The sequence below is a fragment of the Bolinopsis microptera genome, chromosome 10 (genome assembly GCF_026151205.1).
Source record: "Bolinopsis microptera isolate Bmic1 chromosome 10, MBARI_Bmic_1.0, whole genome shotgun sequence".
Taxonomy (NCBI): domain Eukaryota; kingdom Metazoa; phylum Ctenophora; class Tentaculata; order Lobata; family Bolinopsidae; genus Bolinopsis; species Bolinopsis microptera.
In genome coordinates, this window is record NC_087081.1 from 15,235,517 (window position 1) to 15,258,286 (window position 22,770).

Sequence of the window (22,770 nt, forward strand, 5' to 3'; positions counted from 1 at the left end):
TGCTCAAATCTGCAGCTGCATGGTCATGAATGTGACAATACAATTTTGGTATTTTGTTGACGATGATGATTTTACATCTTTATTTGATTCTTATTATTGCGAGTTAAATACGATATGTAAATTAAAAACTCTTTAAATATTATCCTAAATTAGTTATAGCTTTAATAAAATAATAATTAAATCAAGTGACAAGTATAGTAGAACCTATAATCTTGTTAACAATTTTAATTTAATAATAGCTGACGGTTTTTGTAAATGATAAATTCTCGTATTAAATAAAATTTGAAGCAAAAATTGTCATCGCCTTTAATCTATTTGCGAAATCTTATACTGTATAGTGTATAACAAGTAAAACGCACCTCTTCATTTTTATTTCAAACTGAGATTTTTAATTCAATTCAATTAGAAACTGAAGATGAAATGTCACCTGGCTGAATTTGGTAACTGCTGTGAACTACTCGTCGATCTTGAAGCCGTTTTTCTTGACGAAAAACCGAAAACAGTTCGATGAAATATACTATTGTTCGAAGATTGAGGTAAGTCTAAAACTGTTCTGGGCGAAATCAGACTTGAAACTAACGGCGAGGGCCCATGTTTAGCGACTCCTTTAAGTTCTTTGTGTTTCGCTTTTGATTTCCCTGATGATTCCTCATTGTTTTTGTTAAAAATTGCTGATAGAGCCCTGTTTTTGGCGTTGTGAAGGACCTTGTCGAGGCCTTGCTTGGAGCTGACTTTTTTGTGAGTGTGTTTCTGGGGTGGAGGAGCTTCTGGTTGTATGGGATGTTCTTCTGATGTCGATCTGCCGCTGTTTCGAACTTCTGAAATAAAACCTTCGTTAAGAATGATGGCAGCTAAATTCTTAAATTATACCTCCGTTTAACATGATTTTTAACACTAATAATAGCAATGGTAATTGTCGATTATTTGTCAAGTTCGAATTTATTGCTTATCATAATTTGGATGCCGTAGACTAAGACAAAATTTTAAAATTACACGGCTCCGTCAAAATTACTGCTTGAGATTGTCTAGTTTTGGATGAGCGACTAGACGAATCGAGATCCGTTAGGAGTTTAAGCTCAAAATGGCGATCAATTTCATGATTTCTGGATAATCAGTTACCGCTCATGTGAAAATTGGAAATGGACCAGTCATCTGCTTCTAGCAATTTCAGGATTTAAGCGGCAGTGACACTAAATGCGTGATATTTATGACGTCAAAGCCTTTATAATCAAATTTATTACATGAAAGCAACTATGAACAATATAAAATGAAGCTGATAATCACCCTATAAAAGTGTATATAAAACAATTTAACAATTTAACAAACCTTGACGAAGCCATTCTTTGATAGGTTTGGTGTCGATAGATCCCTTGGTGTGAAGCTGGTCTGCCAACAACTTGTAAATGGCGGTAAAATCGTTGAAAAGGTACGAGTTGTAACTCTGAAACAAACTCCGATTAGATCACTTAAAAACGACCGACAAAATAGATTAAATCATAGATGGTGGTGGTTGAGTGGGAGGAAACGCTCAAATAAGGCTCGAACTCTGCACAAGCTACCCTCTGTGACACACTACTTAGATACGGGGAACCAGGTACAGGTTGCATGTGGTACTATGAACCAAATATATTGCGTTAATCTACACAACTTAACGTGGTTATACTGTCGTATCTAGCTTAAAGTGATTCCGTTAAGTACAGGGGGTTTCCTAATGTGATGCAATTATCATTGTTACGGGGTAAAGACTTTAACTTATGGTTTCACACACACCCGACTGTAGGTTTGGGCATGTGTTACGTTCCATGTTCCACGTGTTGTAGTAGATTTTCCACGTGTGTGGAATAATAATATAATAACATACCAAATATCGTGAATCTAAAGTTAGTTCTTTATTATTTATACACAAAAATGATCCCTTACAATAGTGGTTTTAATCGATTTTCCGCTCAAGAGTTGCTCCACATCCTGCATATTGACAGAAGCAGTATCCCCTCATATTACGATACCAGTCTTCTCTTGCACGCCCTCTATTATACGTTTTCAGACAACAAAGTTAACAAATTGAGTCCCCGCCAGCCCCTCTTTTACCTCCTCCCAATTAATCAACCCTGGCTGCAGGCAGGGCCGATCATGTTTGATAAATAATATCAAACACTACCTCAGTATAATAACAATAATAACCCCATCTCTCCTCTCTCTCTCTCTCTCTCGCTGTTAACATGGGCACAGTTCCTGCAGTGTGACGTCACTGTGACGTCACTCAGACGTCACCCCACTATTTCTCACCCGCTTTCCTGCGAAACGCGTCAGTAGGTGTTTGTGCGCGCCTTGTAATTGTATTCAGTAGTGATACTACTGTGTGCGGGCTGGGGTATTTTAGTGAGGGGAAATAGTGAATATCAAAGGGAAATGAAGGCGATAAATAGTGAATATGAGAAGGAAATAGGAATTATGGAGATTACAAGGAATTTTAGGTTGGCAGTGGTTGTTTCTTTAGATATTGTGACTGAGTACCTCACTACCTCTGTACATAACATATCTTATGTTCAATAACGTTTACCAATCATAGTAATATCAAAGTTAACCGTCATTTGCAATATGCAAATAGACTTTAAACAATTGATGAACAGATCTGTTGACAGCTGAGATGGAATGCTCCGAAGAAATCAAATGGAATTTGATGATGATAAGATCTCAAACTCTACTACTAGTCACGTACCACGATTTCATAATTTCCAATTATCAAATTCCAACCCAGATTTTCGCAGAATCTGACAATTTACATTGAGTTTAAAGTTTAAACCGAGCACCTGATATATTCCAGCTACACCCTTCCCTCCCACTTAATGCCACAGATTCCAAAGAAGTGGGTACTCTTTGGTAAAACACACCAGGGCCTCCGTATGACCGTGGGTGTGTGAGTGATTGGTATTAGATTGACGTCACAGATTCATTGTACTACAGCAACGGCACAGCCCTAGAAGATCCTCCACTCAGAGAACTTGCTGACAATCACGTGACCCCTGTCGACAAATGGGATGTGAGGGTGCTGTGAGGGGTTGTGATTGGTGGGGCGAACGTCAGCGTGACGATTATGGGTACAGGGCTAGGGTTAACGTTAAATAACATTAATTTAAGAGAGAGACGGGATGATTGTTGCAGTGGTCCGGGATCAATAATGTTTGAGTTGGCCAACGTGACAAACCTCTGCTGAAGTCAAGCAAAACTTAATCGGCAGTTTTCCAATCACATGACAATTTTTAGAGTGCTGTGATTGGTTGAACTGCAACTCGTGAAGAGTTTAGAGTGCTGTGATTGGTTGAACTGCAACTCATGTCTCGTCTTCTCCAACCTGATTGGTCCAGCCAACCGCCAGATGTCTCGTTAATTTGCGCTAGGAATTGACGTCAATGTTGGACGGGAATGCAGCCCTGTGATTGGTCCAACTTGGTCACATGACAGAGTGTGAGCAACGTGATTGGTTGGAGATGAAGTGGTTGACAGGGCTGAATATATATTGACGTATCCACCCCACATACGGAGGGCAACAGGTTCAGGGTAAAAATACAAAGATACGTCACTAACACTACACAGTTAGTTCTGAGTGGATTCTGTGACAGGACTGATGCAGTGAGGGAGGCACTGCACACACGTGGGTGTGGGGGAGTTGTAACCATGGTAACCGTGTAAAACTCTCTCCGGTACTGTTCACGGATGAGAAATTCAGGACTAATTGAAAGTTTACAGTGCGTGTAACGTGGCGTAATATTAGTATAGGTGAGCGATTACTATTACAGTGTTGGTCGGTACTGATGGTGTGTGGAGACACGTGGTTTACACGTGGTTTACACGTGGTTTACACGTGGTTTACACGAGGTATGACTGTGTGAGCAATTGCTGATCAGTGTTAGCTCCTACATGAGCGTTAAACTTCTGCTAGAACAGCTACTCAACAAACGGTGCTTGTAACGTAACATTAACACGGAATCCGAATTATGAAATTCTACTATGAGCAATTCTTCAGTTTTACTATAAACCAGTTTGAATAACGGAAACTAGGAGTCTGATTCCACACTATTAACATGTTGTTAGTACACGTTATTTCCATTCATCACACCAATGTAACTGTCTGACGTAAAAGCATTCATGTTTATGCTAATACAAGTTTGGACCAATGACTAGTTTTGCCGTTAAATGCGGGAACCAGAAGCTAAGTCTACAGCATTGTTTATGCACGTTATAATTATTCTGTAAAGCTTACGTTACTGGACCTATTTTCCATTATAATGTCCCCAGATAAGGTCCACGCCCTAGGCAGGGTACCCCCGTCATGAAACGTAAATATTCATACTTCCTAAGTACAACCACTGTGTGACGTCACAAGGCTTTGTCACAAGATAAAGTTACAAGAGTTACAAAAGTTATGAGATACTTATCTAGACCTTGGTCCAAGACGTGAAACTTAATAAGAGAGAATATTGCATGTCATAAAATTTTAACAGTATAAGTTCAAGCGTCTTTTGAGTACTGGTGATCATATTTGGTCACTAATATTGAGGAAATTTCACTCGGCCTGTACCATCTATGATTTAATAATGTTAAAAGTATTTGAAAAATAGATAAACATCCCGTAACAAACTCTATTTTGTCATTTCATCAAAATTTTAACAGTATAAGTTCAAGCGTCTTTTGAGTACTGGTGATCATATTTGGTCACTAATATTGAGGAAATTTCACTCGGCCTGTACCATCTATGATTTAATAATGTTAAAAGTATTTGAAAAATAGATAAACATCCCGTAACAAACTCTATTTTGTCATTTCATCATTACAAGTTTCAATAAAGAAAATATGTAGGAAGTGGGCTTTATAAAAGAAACAAAACTAAATAAGAATGAGAAGTTAAAACTCACCTCAACTACTTTGGATTTGGAAATGCCGATATTCTCCATTAATGTTAAGATATTTCTGTTGAGTCCTCTGCTGTTATGCTGGTCGAGTGATTGCTGAAATTTAATGATGATTGAGCAAGGTGCTCCTTTATAAATATAGCTGACGCTCCAAAGTTGAGTACTATACCGGTGATTCAACTATTGAGTATTGGGGCAACTTTGCATTAATTTCAATATTGCGAAAACAATTTATGCAGATTCATTGCGACCATTCGCGTCACGAGAAACCAGTTCGCCCAGGATTGAGTGCTATTATTTGCACAATATTTTAATACTTTAAATAACATAAAATATAAGATCAATAATTGCCCCTCCCCCGAGACATGACCGACATACATGACTGACACTAGCAGTAAGGATTAATAAGATCTTGGCATTTGATTAACGCCTTCTACAGATGTGTCGAGGTTTCGTTTAATAACTGTGAGTTGTCTGTGGTTACTGTCAAGATGGTTACTGTCAAGATGGTTACTGTCAAGATGGTTACTGTCAAGATGGTTACTGTCAAGATGGTTACAGCCAAGATGGTTAATGTCAAGATGGTTACTTAACTGTCAAGGTGCCAAAATTAAGATTTTCTGCACGAATTCAATAGAAGGCGTGCAGTAATGTAACGACGATGAATGACTCCGACAATCTGTGTTAAATTTTTAAAATAAACTGAAAATTTGACGAGATTTTAGATTTCTATAAATTCTTGGACCGTCCACATAAAACAAATTTGTTACATTTACATTTACTTTTAGATTTATTGTACATCTAGTATCGTTTAACTCCAACTGTCCATATTACCAAATTGCTAACCAAACACCACGCCCACACGACTACTCAACATCCTCCTGACTTTAAAAATGTTCCACTTTAATGACACATCCCACCTCTATCCAGTCTCCTATATCTCTATATCATTCTTAAGAAACCTCCGCACACGTTCTCCTCCGCACACGTTCTCCTCAACACTGTCACGGGGTCCTCCTCCTCCTCCATATCCTTCTAATCTCCTCCGTGAGAAATGACGTGGGCTGTGACGTCAAACGAGAAACTCTGACATTCTCCCGCTGTTAAAACTCTCAGCTCGCAGTAATTAAACTTAATGGGATTTTAACATGCCGAAGTTCTAACCAGAGGAGGAGGAGGAGAGGTGATTAAGTTTCTGGAATGTTCCGCAATTAATTAGCCATGTGTATTGGTTGTTATGGCTCATTACTGGTTAGAGATTTTAGGTTTGATGAGCGGAGAGGCAGTAGGTTGCAGGCTGGAAATGGGAAGTTTGGGCAATGTTGCAGGCTGGGAGGCTGGAAATGGGAAGTTTGGGCAATGTTGCAGGCTGGGAGGCTGGAAATGGGAAGTTTGGGCAATGTTGCAGGCTGGGAGGCTGGAAATGGGAAGTTTGGGCAATGTTGCAGGCTGGGAGGCTGGAAATGGGAAGTTTGGGCAATGTTGCAGGCTGGGAGGCTGGAAATGGGAAGTTTGGGCAATGTTGCAGGCTGGGAGGCTGGAAATGGGAAGTTTGGGCAATGTTGCAGGCTGGGAGGCTGGAAATGGGAAGTTTGGGCAATGTTGCAGGCTGGGAGGCTGGAAATGGGAAGTTTGGGCAATGTTGCAGGCTGGGAGGCTGGAAATGGGAAGTTTGGGCAATGTTGCAGGCTGGGAGGCTGGAAATGGGAAGTTTGGGCAATGTTGCAGGCTGGGAGGCTGGAAATGGGAAGTTTGGGCAATGTTGCAGGCTGGGAGGCTGGAAATGGGAAGTTTGGGCAATGTTGCAGGCTGGGAGGCTGGAAATGGGAAGTTTGGGCAATGTTGCAGGCTGGGAGGCTGGAAATGGGAAGTTTGGGCAATGTTGCAGGCTGGGAGGCTGGAAATGGGAAGTTTGGGCAATGTTGCAGGCTGGGAGGCTGGAAATGGGAAGTTTGGGCAATGTTGCAGGCTGGGAGGCTGGAAATGGGAAGTTTGGGCAATGTTGCAGGCTGGGAGGCTGGAAATGGGAAGTTTGGGCAATGTTGCAGGCTGGGAGGCTGGAAATGGGAAGTTTGGGCAATGTTGCAGGCTGGGAGGCTGGAAATGGGAAGTTTGGGCAATGTTGGCAATGATCCAGATGCTGGATGGAGGATTGTGTGTTTGTACGTGTTTTTGTCTGTCCGTTTGTTTTGTCCCCCAACTTATATTACTAATAATGTTAAGTGAGATATTTGTAATATTTGTAATATCTCACCTTATCAACGAGTTGATCACCCTGCATCCAGCTGTGTGACAGTACACTTTCCACACTGGGACGTTTCTCTGGTTCCAGCGATAACATGCTTCTGATAAGGTGTTCACACTCTGAAGTTACTGAATATTAGATAATTAGTTAATTAATTAGATAATTAATTGTTCAATTAAATAATAAGTTTAAGTGTTGAGATAATTTTCAAAAATTCTTAGCCAGGCCCTTTAGTTTGTCTTTTACTTTTATTACATGGCATCTGAGGAAGGTCAACAATTTGTCATACAATAACTGTTTAAAGCAATAAAATTTTAGTATTTATATTTTTTCCGTTTATGAGTTATGAAGTTTTAAAATTTTATGCCATACTATAATTTTATTTGGACGTGACCACTTTTGACTGGCGCAAAATTTAGATCGTATGACCTGATATCTGATATACAATATTGTGCATAATATTTAAACCATAACAAGACCCTGGGAAATGGAACTTCTTGGTTTTAAAAATTACACTTCAATTCAAACTTGATTTCCTAGAACTGAACAGCCACTTCTACATACTCTGAATTATCAACCTCTAGACCCATTTCTCATATTTTTTCCCAAAAAAGCCTATCATATTTTGATAAGACGTACATGAGTAACATTTTTGTATAGATTACTACAGTACTAAGTATTGCTAATAAAATCAAATGTTGAAAGTAAACACTTAAGAAATAAATATAGTAATAAAATACAATTGATTCACTATTTAATAGGATTGATTATATTTATTAATTATAAATTACCTACCATGACTGACGAAGTAAGGAACTCTGAATCTGCCCCGGAGAACATTCTGTTTAACTTCTGCTATTGAATCTCCGTCGAATGGTAATCCGCCCGTTACTAGCACGTATAGAATTATACCTAGACTCTGAAAATATGTTCTGATTAGGAATAATTAGTAGGATTACTGTCAATCACAATTTTCACTTCCGCGAGAGTTGTTCATAACGTTGGTCACATTTTGACCCCCCTCCTCCAGTATATGCTGCTGAGTGCTGACGTATTCAGTGTACAATATCCAAAGTTTCGCAGAATTTTCGCAACTTTCTAATTCTAAGGAAACAACACTTTGTATCTGTGTATAGACAGATGTGGTCACTACGCATTATCTACCTCCATTCTATGAATGGGTAGATTGTCAGAGACAGCTAAATGCTACCTGAGGACGGAACAAATTGGTTTTGCACACGTGACCACGTGACCACGTGACCAATCTAGGTTGGTTTGATCCTTGTGACAATGAATCGAGTATAAGCAAATACAGGAAAAATCATATTTCTTTCTGCAAAACCATCTTGCAGCTCCGGAGACCTTTCCGGGTCACGTGATTAAATTAATAATTTGAGTGAGAAAGTTTCGAAAGGTGACAGTTGCTGTCAGGATTGGTGGGGGTTACTACCATAATCGGACAAAATAATCTATATTAAAATAGCTAACAGTGACATTACCAAAGTGACATTACCACAAGGATTAGATGGAATGCACCTGACGTAATTCCTGCGCACTCTAACCGTTAGACATTGTTCAGCTATTGGACCAAATTAAGTTGAATAACCAAATTTATTCGAATGACACAATCAAATAAGTAGGGAGAGGACAAGGCGGCAATTAACTAGGCGTATATTAAATTCGCACGTAAAATTGTAGGGAAATTGTTAACCCCTTTTAAGACATGAAAACTCACCCAAATATCAGTCTTGAAACCATCGTAGTGTTTTCCATTAAATATCTCAGGAGCAGCGTACTGAGGGCTCCCACAAAATGTTTCCAATAATCGGGGAGGCTTGAAGTAGTTACTGAACCCAAAATCTGCTATTCTGACATTGTTGTTGCAATCTAACAGCACGTTCTCGATCTGTGAGATTAAATAAGGTTAGTCAAACTGGATCTGTAAGGTTAAATAGGGTTAGTCAAACTAGATCTGTAAGGTTAAATAGGGTTAGTCAAACTGGATCTGTAAGGTTAAATAAGGTTAGTCAAACTGGATCTGTAAGGTTAAATAGGGTTAGTCAAACTAGATCTGTGAGGTTAAATAGGGTTAGTCAAACTGGATCTGTGAGGTTAAATAGGGCTAGTCAAACTGGATATAAGATCGTTAAATTTATACGATAAGATGATAATCTCTTTCTATTCTGCAGCTGAGTGAATGTCCGCTGCCTGTATGACGCCTCGCACGTGACATTACAGGTACAGTTAGACGGGGATTAGGTCTTGAGATGGCTGGTTGTCGTTCTGAGCTCAGCCTTTACTCAGATTATTCGTGGAAGGTCTAAAATTGTACGCGTGAACATGCGTCAGTTCCCACAGATCTTATTGGTTGCCTAGCATCCCGTAAGAGGGAGAGAGAGAGTGAGTGCCTTTTGATGGACCGTTTAGCATTAGAAAAGATTTACGTCAGACGTTCGTTGGGAAACATCAAATGATCGCTTGTGAGAATCACAGTGCTGACATCAATCTCTAAATCCACAGTTTTGACATATTCACCCTATTCAATATTCGAGATTACATTGTATCCTGGGAAGCGAGATTGCCTTCTTGGAAGTGGATGTTACCGAGGCAGTCATGCGTCACGTATGCCGTTACGCGGAAAGTTTAATTTATTTACTTCGAAGTTTGAAAATTGAAACCCGAATATTCAATAACTAATGTAATATAAATGTCGGAAATAATTGTGGGCATATTTTTCATCGGAAATATGTTACTGGGTCACGTAAATCTTATAAATATTATACTGGGCAGTGTACGTGACTACTGGGTAGTGTACGTGACGGTTAGTAATATTTATCACCAGGACACGGAAAAATTAATTATTCTACACATTGTTATATTGTTGTATAACTTATTATATATAACTGCTTACTGAATACTGATGTAATATAAATAATCTCCAGTGAACTCGTAGAAACGCTCTCGATCAGATAGATTATTTCCAAGTACGTCAACAGAAATGTGGGCATTCTCACGTCAAACATTCAGTTGCCAGCTTTTGTGTGATTGGCGGAGTAAAAATATATATACTTGACGTTAAATATGATGAAAGTTTGATCAAAGCGAACTTAGCACCTAAGATATTTGAGATGGTTGAGACAGCACAGAGATCAATCTCTTAACCTTCCTGTAAATTGCGACATATTCCCGGCCTAGTTTATCGCCGATTGTTCCCAATATTTTGAATTATCTTACAGTTACGCGGTGAAGATTTGTTTAGGGCATAGATAAAAAATAAGCTTAATATGGTCAAGATATCATTTCACTATAACCGAACTCTTAACTTTAACGAGATTGACGGTGATCGTCAAGTACAGAGAACTTAATCACGTCTAAATTAGTATTGTTAAACGGAATTATATGTTCATTTAATAACGTCATTAACAAGCAGCAAATCTCAATATTCGAATGCTGCAAGTACAAGTTTTTAAGTGTTTCATGGCACTACGAATATTATTACAATTGGCAAACATTCATGAGCATGAAACATGGACTTGAATATCAATTGTATGCTACCACTAAATGTATCTCTTTACAATCCACATGTTACTCTAAGTACGGAACAGCACTTCCTTTTTAAATCTCACTTTTAAAACTTACAATTCGATAAGTTTCTCGATCTAATTATATTAAGTCGGAGAACAGTTAAATAATATCCTTGGAACGTGGTTCCTTCTAGAGCACCTCTCTTGACCTGTTAGTCACCGCAATTAACGTGTTTAGGAGGGTAGCGACATAGCGTGGGCGATGTTTCTGGTAAAACGGTTAAAAAGGTGATTTGACGCAGGTGTTTTGACTAGACTGAGCTTTGTAAATTTGGATTCTGGTGGGAATGTGGGAACTTATTTGTTTTGACGCCTTGCCAGTGATTCTGGGATTAGAGTAGTTAATGCTGGGAGCTGATTGGTTAATCGCTGCCACGTGTCAGGTTTACAGACTAGACTGAGCTTCAAATGATAAATTTCTCGATAGAGATTGATTCATATTATTACAGTACACAATAACTGGTAAGTTACTGAGTAGGTGTGAGAAGGGTGCTTATCTTAGCTGCTCTAAAATGTAGCGACAGATTAACACGACTAAACTGGCATACAAAACACCTTGTAGAAGAAGGTCTGATCTGCAGTGATTGCATACCCCAACTCATTTAACAGGCTGTTGTACGGGTAGAGCCAACAAAACACGTGTATCTACGTCTTAACACGTGACAAGAACACGTGACAACATCAGCTAACTACCCTTACTCCACAGCATGCACTACGAGGAGGAAGTTGCCATACCCATTAACGCTTCCAGGAACTAGAAAAGGGTACAAAAAATGTCGAGAGCAGGTGTTACTTACAAGGTAATGGTCGCTACTGAACAGTAGTAGCAGTGTGATTGGGTGTTACTAATATAGGCTGTAGTAGTATAAGGGTGTTTGGGCTATAAATAGATGGCAGGTTCTAGTAGTAACCAAAACGGAGTAGTACTTAGACTTATCAGTTTATTGATAGAGCAATTAGATGCTAGTAGTGTTAAACCAATAGGAATTAGGGGCTAGTATAAAGTGACAAATATAAATAGTAACGAAATAGTGATATATCTAGAAAATAGCTACAGTAGATCCTCAATTTACCAGTATTATAGTTGATCGGAAAGTCAAGTCGTACGGTAACTAAATACACCAACACGATTAGCCCCAATGGTAGTGAAGCCCGTTAAATTGAGAATTATGGTAAATGGAGGACCCACTATGTACAGTCGCTGAGTAATAGTTACCTTGAGATCCCTGTGAACGACACCCTTATCGTGGCAGTATGAGATAGCGTTACAAATCTGAACAAAGTATTTCCGGGCCTCTGGTTCACTTAGACTCCCTTTCTTCATGACGTGCTCTGAAATTAGTGTTAGTTAAATTAATTAGTTAAAATATGTATTAAGTCATCTCATCACCTGATCCCCCTAACCCAGAAAACCCAAAACCGAAATTCAACGTTATTAAAACAATAACCAAGGACAAAGAGCCTCAAAGTGAATTTGTGTGATCCGGAAAAGTGATTTTATGCTCAAAATATATTGTTTCTGTTTATTGGAGTGTGTTTGAGAATGTGGACGAGAGAACCCTCAGTAAATACGGGGTGTCCGAGGCCAAATATCATAAAGTGACGTAATTGTCTGTTATTAAACGATGCATAGCTCTAATCGTGACCATATTTGGGCAAAATTTGAGCCGGAGAGTGGTGAGAACAAATTGTTTTATCTTAGACGGAGTTTTCTACCACAGAATACGGATAACTTAATAGAAATCCAGTCAATGAACAGTTAAATGTATAACAGTCGTTCAAAGCATTAAGAGTATTTACAGGATAGAAGATTAGAGAACTAAACGAATGCAACTGGAGTTCATCTCCCTGCAACCGAATCTCTCTATAAACTCTATAAGGAAATTTAAAATTTCGAGACAGTCAAAAAATCGGATTTGCTGCCTATTAAGTAGTACTGCCTTTATAATATAAAGACGGTACTTAATAGGCAGCAAATCCGGTTTTTTGTTTAATGCATCGAAATACTTATAAAAGTCTGGGGCATTATTTGTTTATTTGTTTACTGTCCCCAATCTCGTATTGGAACATGATCAAACTCAAGGTTTAATTGTGTAAAGTTTACACTGTAAACTGTAAATACGGGGGGCACTATTACCATTTATCTAAGACACAAAATTTAAACGTATCGATCTACCAATCGTTTATCTGGGTAGGGTTCAAACCATTTATACCAATTCTGGGGATTAGCTCACTTGACGGTTCGATGCTCTTAGGGGATCTTCGCTAATTTCGACATCGACGAAATGTCTCTACATTACGAAATGTCTCGAAAATATTTTAGAATCAGCCAAGGCACTGTAGACGTTAATTTCTTGGAATCGGGAAACTTTATTGTCATGATAAAGGAACTACATACCCACCCCTAGTACTATTAATAAAATAATACATAATATATTGTGGATTCCAACTTACCATAAAGTTCGCCGTTTTCAGCGAAACTAGAGACCAAGTGGATGTACTGAAAGTTCTCCACGACTTGGTAGAATCTAATAATGTTAGGATGGTCCAATAGCTTCATTATTTGAACCTGAAAGTAAAGTATTGTAAATACAGCAATGTATATGGTCAAATGTATATGGTCAAATGTCAATCACAAACATGTGACATTTTCATGATTCTGAGCTGTATCTGTTAGCAGTCATAACTTAGCAGTCATAACTGAGCAGTCATAACTTTACAGCTTCTCTCTGACATGCCACTAATATTTTCTCTAAATCGTCACAACATTCCACCAGCTCAATGACGAGATATCTGGAACACTCCAAGCACGCAAAGAATTTAGTAAATTAAGTAAATAATAATAATAATAATTAATTAATTATTAATTAATTATAAATAATTTAGTAAATAAGTACCAAAAAACCTTACCTCTCGAAAGAGTCTTGCTAGATCCTCCTTGCAGAGCTTTGATTTGTCAATTATCTTCATTGCGACCTGCGAGCGTAATACTGGTATCAAATAACTGGTAACAGCGAATCAGGGACGGGACATGACCTCTCTCTCTCTCTCTCTGTCTTTGTGCGTACAAACAGACAAACTCACGTACACACAGACAAACTCACGTACACACAAACAAACTCACGTACAAACAGACAAACAGAATAAAAAAGCACGTACAGTCACAACAACAGATTTACAGAAGCACATGGAGGGGCGGGCCTTTAGACTGTACATAAGACAATGTGAAGTAAGATTTAAATAAGTTTAATTCAAACACACCATAAACACCTTAACACAACCCTTAAACTTGACACAAACATAACTTAACCAAACTTACACACAAACAGACAACCAGACGTACAAACATATATACACACTCACAACAACCCATTACCAATTCATTAGTGTTACACTATAAGCTGCCGCAGTGTGTGTACACACACATAATGTACAGTAATAACACCATGATGTTCAACAAGTATAGATTACTAATGTACATGATATTACGCTGGATAGCATTTGTCCTGACCGTTAATGTTGTTATGCAGAATTTCATACCCTACTAATGCCATCCCTTACCGCGCCCTAACGAAAATTACTCCGCGAGAAATTGCTATGCGATGATGTAATTGAGCTTACTGTTGTATGCTGAATTTATATTAGCTACCGGCTATGATATAGGTCACACCTTGTGGATCTCCTGATATTACTACCTTCAGAGGGAGATGAAAGAATACTGTCTCGTGGTACAGAGATTAACATTGCTAATATCAGACGTCAGTGGTAAGTTGGTCAGTAAAACTTGGGAGCTTATGTCAAGAGGTAAGTTGTACCTTAATTTTGGTCTTAGGAATTTAAAGTATGAGCCACACAGCCAAATTTGTCATACTTTAAGGTCCCAAGGTAGAATCACGAGATCATGAATAATTTTATTTGCATGAGGTAGAAACTGTAAAGAAGGCATTTACAGCAGTAATCTGATACTACCATCAGCCACCGGGCCGTTATAACGACTTTCTGAGACCACCACTCTTAGAGCGGAGGTTCTTGGTATTCAATATGTACATTTATTCACATAACATGTAGTCTGATAGCTCTACATCATATGGTCCAGTTTGTGAGACCACATCAAGATGGTTAGTTGATGTCAGGTTGTTAGTAACGGTATTGTCTGAACTGTCACATTGTTTGTAATGAGTAATATATATCAGAACAACAATACAGCTGAGACAATACATTGATGCGATATGTAAGCTAAATAAATGAATGGTACTATGGATAAGCTGCCTTCAGGATGATTGAATTTTGTGAATGCCAAGCGCCTAAATCACAAAGTGTTCACGTCTCGACGCCTGCTAAGTACAAATACAAGCAAACACACATTTGTAACAGAAATAACACGCAAACAACAAACACTAACAGGTTCCACACACACACACACACACACAACGAAAATCAAACTCAGTACAATATTTGTCCACAAAAAGATAACTTTTCAAAAACCAAACAAACAGAATAAAAGAACGAATGAAGGAACACAAACCTTAGTCCCGGTAATACAATGAACAGCAAGGCGGACCACAGCGTAGTTGCCGGCACCTAGGGCCTTGTCTAACTGATAATGTCCCAGACGGGGTCTATACTGGGCCTCCTCGCAGGGTTCTGATCTGGAGACTGTCATAGTGTGGAGTGGTTGAGGCTAGTGGGGAGCAGAGTTACAACATATATCAAACTGTGCAGCACATAGAGCGACATAGAGAGAGGGAGAGAGAGCGCGCTGAATCATATCACACAAATATAATCGTATCACGTCATTACGGATCACGTGGGTCACGTGACCAGCGCCGCGCGCACTCACTGGTTCTGCTCGACACAGTATTCCGTCACAGCAGCAATGTTTCGAGTGAGAGCTGCGAGGGTGTCAAGCCTGGCCACGCGCGCCTCACGTGACTGGTCACGTGGGCGCCCTGATTGGATGACGTGACCGGTAGATGGGTCACGTGGTAAGCGTGACGGGTCACGTGTTGCACCTAGAATAACTTGTGAGCTGCCGATAATGTAAAGCTGGGCTTGCAACCTTGATCTATTGAACGTGTGCTCTCCACGGTCGTTAAAGTAGAGTCGCCAAATACGGCAATTTTCCATTGCCACCAAGTTGACACGAACAACACGACCACCACTATCCCGACCTCTTAGCACGTACTTAACAAAAATTGACGGACAGAGATTGACCACGTGACACTCGACATTGTGAGTTTACCAAGTACTCAAGTTCAGTTCCATTAAGCAGACCTGCCAGCTCATACTTGAAACTATTGTATAACTATATTATAACTATATGTAACGTAGTGTAATATTTTACAGTAAGAACTATGAACAATGAAGGATATTACAGAAAATAGCAAGTGAGCACCATGCACCAAGCATTATTTAAAGTAAGAACATGGTCAAAGTAATCATTAAGTACACCATTTCAAATATAGCATCAAATGAATTGGTATAAATCAAAATTGGGCACATCGTGCAGTTGTGAATTGCACCAAGAGTTTAATCTGTTTATCAGTCTAAAACTTGGTCAAAGCTCTTTCGACGATCGGAAGAAAGAAATCATAAACTGTGATGTCCAAATTAAATAGAAATACAAGATCACCAGCAAAATAATAACTGAGCTGAACAAAATTAAAACTGAATGAGGACAATTAATCCACAATTCTTCTGAGATATTGAATAAGAGAAGGAGCACGGAATACTGGTGAGAAACGTAAGAAATCGGGAGAGGTTGGTGATGATCATGAACGCTACCACAACCACACCCACACTGCAAAAAAATATAGCTCGATATATATGCAGGTGATTGCCAAACTTGGCAAATTAGCAACAAAAACTTGATTTGAATTGTGTTAGAATAAAAACCCGAATATTTGTTCTTCTGTAATATAAACTATAACGCGCCTCGTCGTAACTCAGGTCGAAACTTGAATATTTATAAATCTTAATATGCAATCATGTCCGTAATCTCTGCAACTGCTGTTATAAACTCTGCCGTTTTCTGACAAAAGTGCTTAAGTAACATTTTGGAAATTTCGGGTTTTTTGGTCTAACTTTTGTTTTTGGGTCAAGAACTATCCCTGAGGACCATTGGATACATTCGCCGACCCCCCGAAACCCCATTTTGGAACCCCCTAAAATGCAAAAAATGGTCATTTTTCTGAGAAAAGTGCTTAAGTAACATTTTGGAAAACGGGTGCCGTTTATTTCAAAAATGGTGTCATTTCGGGAACTGAAAACGGTGGCATTGTTTTCTATGTCCAAACTGGCCTAGTGACGGCAATTTGGTGATCATGGGTCTTTTGGCCTGGGAAAAAACAATTTATGGCACTTAAGCACTTTTGTGAAAACGGGCTGGTTTTCTCACAACAGTGCTTAAGTGCCATTATACGTTTAATTAAATGTTGATTCTGCCAACTGAAACTATATAATCGGTACTAACAAATCTAAATTTTCACGGCGGATCGATTGGTGATGCTCATAAACTTCAGAACCGCTAGCCTCGCCGTCAAAATTGCCGATTTGTCAATGCAGAACGTTTCAAAATATACGTCATAATTTGCTTTAAAATTTTTTATTATCTTATAAGTTGAGACTGGCGGGATTATCGACAGGCATAGTTACTATGGTCATCATTGACATCTCAAACATGAAACACGCTAAGAGTTGCGGTCAGCCAGTTTCTACAGATGAATACATATCCGGTATAAAAACCAAAAACGCAGTAAACTAGCGTGTTATTCAAAAAACAAAGATTTTATTCCTGCCAACTAATTAACTAATTAATCCAACTAATCGTCTGAGGTGTGGTAAAATATTTCAATCGGTTCTCTTCGTAAAACGATTAAACAACTTTAAGAATATCACGTTATAAATTTCTGAAGCTTCTATTTTTTGGCTCACAGCGTTTCTTCCAACCACATCAACCCTCTAAGCTCTAAAAGGTAGGACTGGATTACAAAAGAAAATCAAAAACCGTGTGTTACTTGTTAAAATCTTGACGTGAAATTAACCAAACGAACCGAACATCACACAGCTCAATACTCATTAACTCAATCGACAACTTTAAAAGGTAACATAATAGTTTTGTTGGAAATCGTTTCTTTACGTCAAGTGACGTTCAATTATATGGCTCTCTTGAGATAAATATTGCTTCGATCTAGAAAGTTAATTTGGTCGGTTTATATTTTCCGTGGTGAAATAAAATGAGCGTACTGCTTCAACGTCAATGGTGCAACAATAAATAAACTTAAAGTCAGACTTCAAATTGCTTGCAATTCTTCTATTTTTGACATAGCCTCTAGTATATGTTACTATACTGTTGCTATAATAGAAACATGAGTGGCTCTAAATGTGAAACTTTGACCGTAGACATCAAAATGCTGGAAAAGTACTACGACATTGAAATGTATCATTATGCTGCACAGAGAATTTTATAAATGGGTCGTACAATGAGCTTATAAATGAGCTTATAGTCGTACGTTGAATGTTAACAGTCATAACTGGTTACAAATCTTATTCTTAATATCGTGTAAAGAGTTTATCCGCATTTTTATAGCCAATAAATAACTGGAACAGCGAAAACTAACATCAATAATTCAGTAAATTTGAATTGTTATTGTCTATATATCTTCAGCATGGTGGCTACAACGTCAAACAGCGGTCAAAATGACGTCAAATAATCAAAATGGCTATGATTCCTTCATATGTTGGCACAGCCATAGTGCCCCCAATGTGAATTGCTTCTAACATGCAACAATCAACAATCATCAACTTTCACGTCAAACAAGCTTTAAAATTGCTGGAATTCAGACGAACAAAAAGCAAAACTCAAAACTTCATAAGCTTTCCAATAAGTTGAGTAATATGTAGTATTGGAGTCAACAAGATTAGAACTTTTCAGACCAGTCTTGATAACTCATTAGCGGCCCGTGCGTCACAAACTGAATGGTGCAGCGCCTCCAATCCGACATTAGTACAAAATTATAGGCATAGAGCTACAGTTACAGAAGTCGAAAACTACACGTCCCAGTTTTACTAGTAATGTAAGGAAACAATGTTGATGACGCAAAGTTGCTCTAACATCAGCACTCAGCAGGAACAAAAGGTGATTTATTGATCATTGTGGGTCTTGCTCAAAAGGAATGTGTCAATAAATGACAAGGAAATAATTCAAAGATTTAATGTACGATTTGAATTCTTTCCCAGAAGAAGGGAGGAGAAGCCAGCGGTAAGAATTGTTAGAACTATGCTAATAGTAATTGGAATCGAATGATTAGATAGTTAATGCCTAGTAGAGATTTGTTGTGCGATCCTCGCCGATGAAATTAAGGACGAAACCTTAAATCCTTCATGCAGAGACGTCTCATATCTCTGCCACGATTTGGAAGTTACGTTTCAAACTCTCAGTGATATCCCAAACAATATTTACAATCTCATTTCTATTGGTACTTATTACTTAAGCTAGCTATAGCTTTTACACATCACTCGTAGACCACATTGTTCATAAACCATGACCAGTATTATAGATCTGGATACTAATGGGGAGGCCGTGCACCATTTGTTTCTGATCTCCTCCGGTAGCTGGTGTATCAAAAGACACCCTCTGCTAGCCCTGCATTAATACTCACAATCTCTCAGGACGTACGCTAAATCTCTCAACTCAATTAGTGGCTATACAGGATAACACCTGAAAAATAACAGCAACTTATTTACAGATAAAACAGCCGTACTTCTTTCAGCTGTGGACTCAGAGGTCATGTTACAACTCGGCCCCCGGTCCTGTAGATGGACTGTTGATCGGACTAAGAACAAAACACTTTATATAGATGGAGAATCATGAACGAACGTCAAAGTATAAAAGGTTTTTACTTTTATTTAAGGTTTATTACGGACGTTAAACTGTTCTTCATGGACGAACAAAACCCGATGAAAAGAGATGTTAATTGATCGAGGAACTCACTCAGGAAGCTATAACCTACGTTGTTTAAGATTCTAATAAAAGAAATAGAGGCTGTACGCCCACGCATATACATTTAATGTTATAAAATGCTTTCTTGCGTAAGCCGTTTACTTCCTTCACCTTGAACTACTTAATCCCTATCCATCATAGTGATCTTGGAGACATACACTAGTGATATAATGTAGCTATACACCCTTGGCGATATACTGTAAATACACCCTGGTGATATAATACTGTAGCTATAATTATATAGTATACACCCTGGTGATATACTGTAGATACACCCTGGTGATATATTTTAGACACACCCTGGTGATATACTGTAGATACACCCTGGTGATATACTTTAGATACACCCTGGTGATATACTGTAGATACACCCTGGTGATATACTGTAGATACACCCTGGTGATATACTGTAGATACACCCTGGTGATATACTGTAGATACACCCTGGTGATATACTGTAGATACACCCTGGTGATATACTGTAGATACACCCTGGTGATATACTGTAGATACACCCTGGTGATATACTGTAGATACACCCTGGTGATATACTGTAGATACACCCTGGTGATATACTGTAGAGTGTAGATACACCATGGTGATATACTGTAGAATGTAGATACACCCTGGTGATATACTGTAGATACACCCTGGTGATATACTGATACACCCTGGTGATATACTGTAGATACACCCTGGTGATATACTGATACACCCTGGTGATATACTGTAGATACACCCTGGCGATATACTGATACACCCTGGTGATATACTAAAGATACACCCTGGTGATATACTGTAGACACACCCTGGTGATATACTGATACACCCTGGTGATATACTGTAGATACACCCTGGCGATATACTGTAGATACACCCTGGTGATATACTATAGAAAGTATAGACACGCCCAAGTACGTCTCTAGCAATGTGGGAATAAATTAAATAGTACGCGAGATTGAGTCGTAAGCGAGGGACTACTCTCAACGGAGTAAAAAAAGTTGAAAAGTAGTAGTGCGTGCTAAAACATAAAAAGAAGGCGAAAAGTTGTAGCCCTCCAAGTGCCGCATACGTCACTTGCAATCAGAAAATCGCCGCTCAAGACAAGGTTCTAACTGCCTGCTAATGACGTCACAAACTTATTACACGTGACGTCACACCTCATGACGTCATAACCTCGCCACGTCCTAATGTTCTGTTGGTCGCTGAGAGACAGAGAGCTGGGCACACTGCCAAAAACGGGAAAGGAGGACGCCGTTATGAGTAGCATATAGTGGTACGTCACAAGATAGCTACCCTGTCAACACTGAATATCTAGCTGCGCAATATGTTTTCGTCATCATATTTTAGAGAGGAAGTTTGAGAGAGTTATTATCAAAATACAAGAATGATTATCCCAACACAGCAGACATATCATGTACATACTGCTACGCCAGAGAGAGCCAAGCTTGACGGTTACCAATGACATAATATATACTGCATTATGAGGCCAGATATTATCAAGAACATTTATATTTTTACGGTTTTGAAGATCTGATATATGGAGGGGGGCCGGGGGGTGGCTGATCTGATATATGGGGGCGGGGGGCTGATCATAGACTAACCACGTGATCAGAGGCTACTGTGCTGGTAAAAGTAAGGTCTTTCTCCGGCCCCAACGTCATGACGTCATGACGTCATAGTGACGTGAATCCTCCGTGAATCATTATGCTAACACTAAACTACAATATCTCTCTATATACCAATACAATATAACTACAACATCTCAATATGCTGCCTCCTCTCAAAATGCTGGACTTACCTCCTTCCCCCTCCCTCCACCTCTCCCCGGTAAGATACTGAAAGGTAAAATAAGCTCTTTCTTAGCAGCTCGCACCTGATTCCACATCTCGCAATATAACCTGCAGAGAAGAGACCGCGGTGTTTGTTTTTAGTTGTTGCACAACAGGTTGGGAGGCGAGAGAGAGAGAGAGAGAGAGAGAGAGAGAGAGAGAGAGAGAGAGAGAGAGAGAGAGAGAGAGAGAGAGAGAGAGAGAGAGAGAGAGAGAGAGAGAGAGAGAGAGAGAGAGAGAGAGAGAGAGAGAGAAAGAGGGGGAGAGAGAGAGAGAGAAAGAGGGGGAGAGAGGGTGAGGCTGATGCAGCCTTGTCCTGGCAACCTTGACAATGAACCACCAGTACGGCAGTACGTCGTAACACTATCTTACAAACTTACTTATTCGATTGGCTATCTATACTCAAACACCTTCCCGCGGCCGATCAAATTTAATATCTGTGTCTATGCAAGCACAATAAAAAGTAATACATTTGATGGGCACAATACGGCTATACCAATTAGCAAATAAGCGTGGAAGTGCGTCATAGTAGCCCGAGTTGACGTCAATGGGGTGTCACGTGGGGTGGTGTTGTGTAACTAGGCAACCAATGGGGTATCACGTGATGTGGTGTTGTGTAACTAGGCAACCAATGGGGTATCACGTGATGTGGTGTTGTGTAACTAGGCAACCCACGAGACTCTGAAATTAGGTAAACTCCACACCACGTGACATAAGGAGCAGTTGAGCGTGGTGAAGGTGGGGGAGAGAGTAATTTCGTTCATCACCGCCATTGCTGGTTTCAGCCAATGAACGAGCGGGAAAATTGTTGTGAACCAATGAGTGAAGAGTTATTGCAGATGCAGTACGGTTGTTCGGAGTTTTGACGTCACTGGCTTTCTTACAAATTTTCTATAACTTCACTAAATACAAGACCGGCCGTTTGACTCCTTCCAGCAGTCGTTGTGACGTCAATTTAAGCTGCAAGGTCACATGTGACCACGTGACATATCCTGGTTGAAGTACCAAGTCAAAACCACGTGTCTCAAAACCACGTGTCCTGGTATTTGGTGGAGTATACGAGGTCTAACGTCTGGCTCATGTTTCTTATTGCGGTGCTGAATAGGGCCACATCTTGAGAGGACACTATTGTTCGGCACTAATAATAACCTTTTTGGGATAATTCGGATGAGCAGAATGGCAAGAGGATTAAGATGTT

General features: G+C 39.3%; 3 protein-coding genes across 4 annotated transcripts in view; 1 reads left to right on the forward strand and 2 right to left on the reverse strand.

The window, feature by feature from the left end:
* Positions 1-22,770, reverse strand: part of LOC134822081 (1-phosphatidylinositol 4,5-bisphosphate phosphodiesterase beta-4-like) — an 858,242-nt gene that overhangs the window by 361,180 nt on the left and 474,292 nt on the right. The window lies entirely within an intron of this gene.
* LOC134821950 (asparagine--tRNA ligase, cytoplasmic-like) overlaps positions 1-22,770 on the forward strand; it is a 55,250-nt gene that overhangs the window by 2,384 nt on the left and 30,096 nt on the right. The gene's annotated exons all lie outside the window — the stretch shown is intronic.
* Positions 118-15,493, reverse strand: LOC134821953 (serine/threonine-protein kinase SIK2-like). Of its 2 annotated transcripts, none has more exons than XM_063832783.1 (10): positions 15,265-15,493; positions 13,650-13,715; positions 13,194-13,308; positions 11,956-12,071; positions 8,891-9,061; positions 7,951-8,074; positions 7,165-7,274; positions 4,914-5,006; positions 1,327-1,441; positions 118-818 (listed from the first exon to the last, which is right to left on the reverse strand). In XM_063832783.1, the coding sequence occupies exons 1-10, from the start codon at positions 15,400-15,402 to the stop codon at positions 424-426; spliced, it is 1,443 nt and encodes a 480-aa protein (XP_063688853.1). In that variant the 5' UTR covers positions 15,403-15,493; the 3' UTR covers positions 118-423. The 2 variants fall into 2 exon arrangements, with proteins under 2 accessions (XP_063688853.1, XP_063688852.1); XM_063832782.1 differs by having other exon boundaries at positions 282-818; positions 7,165-7,283; positions 15,265-15,480.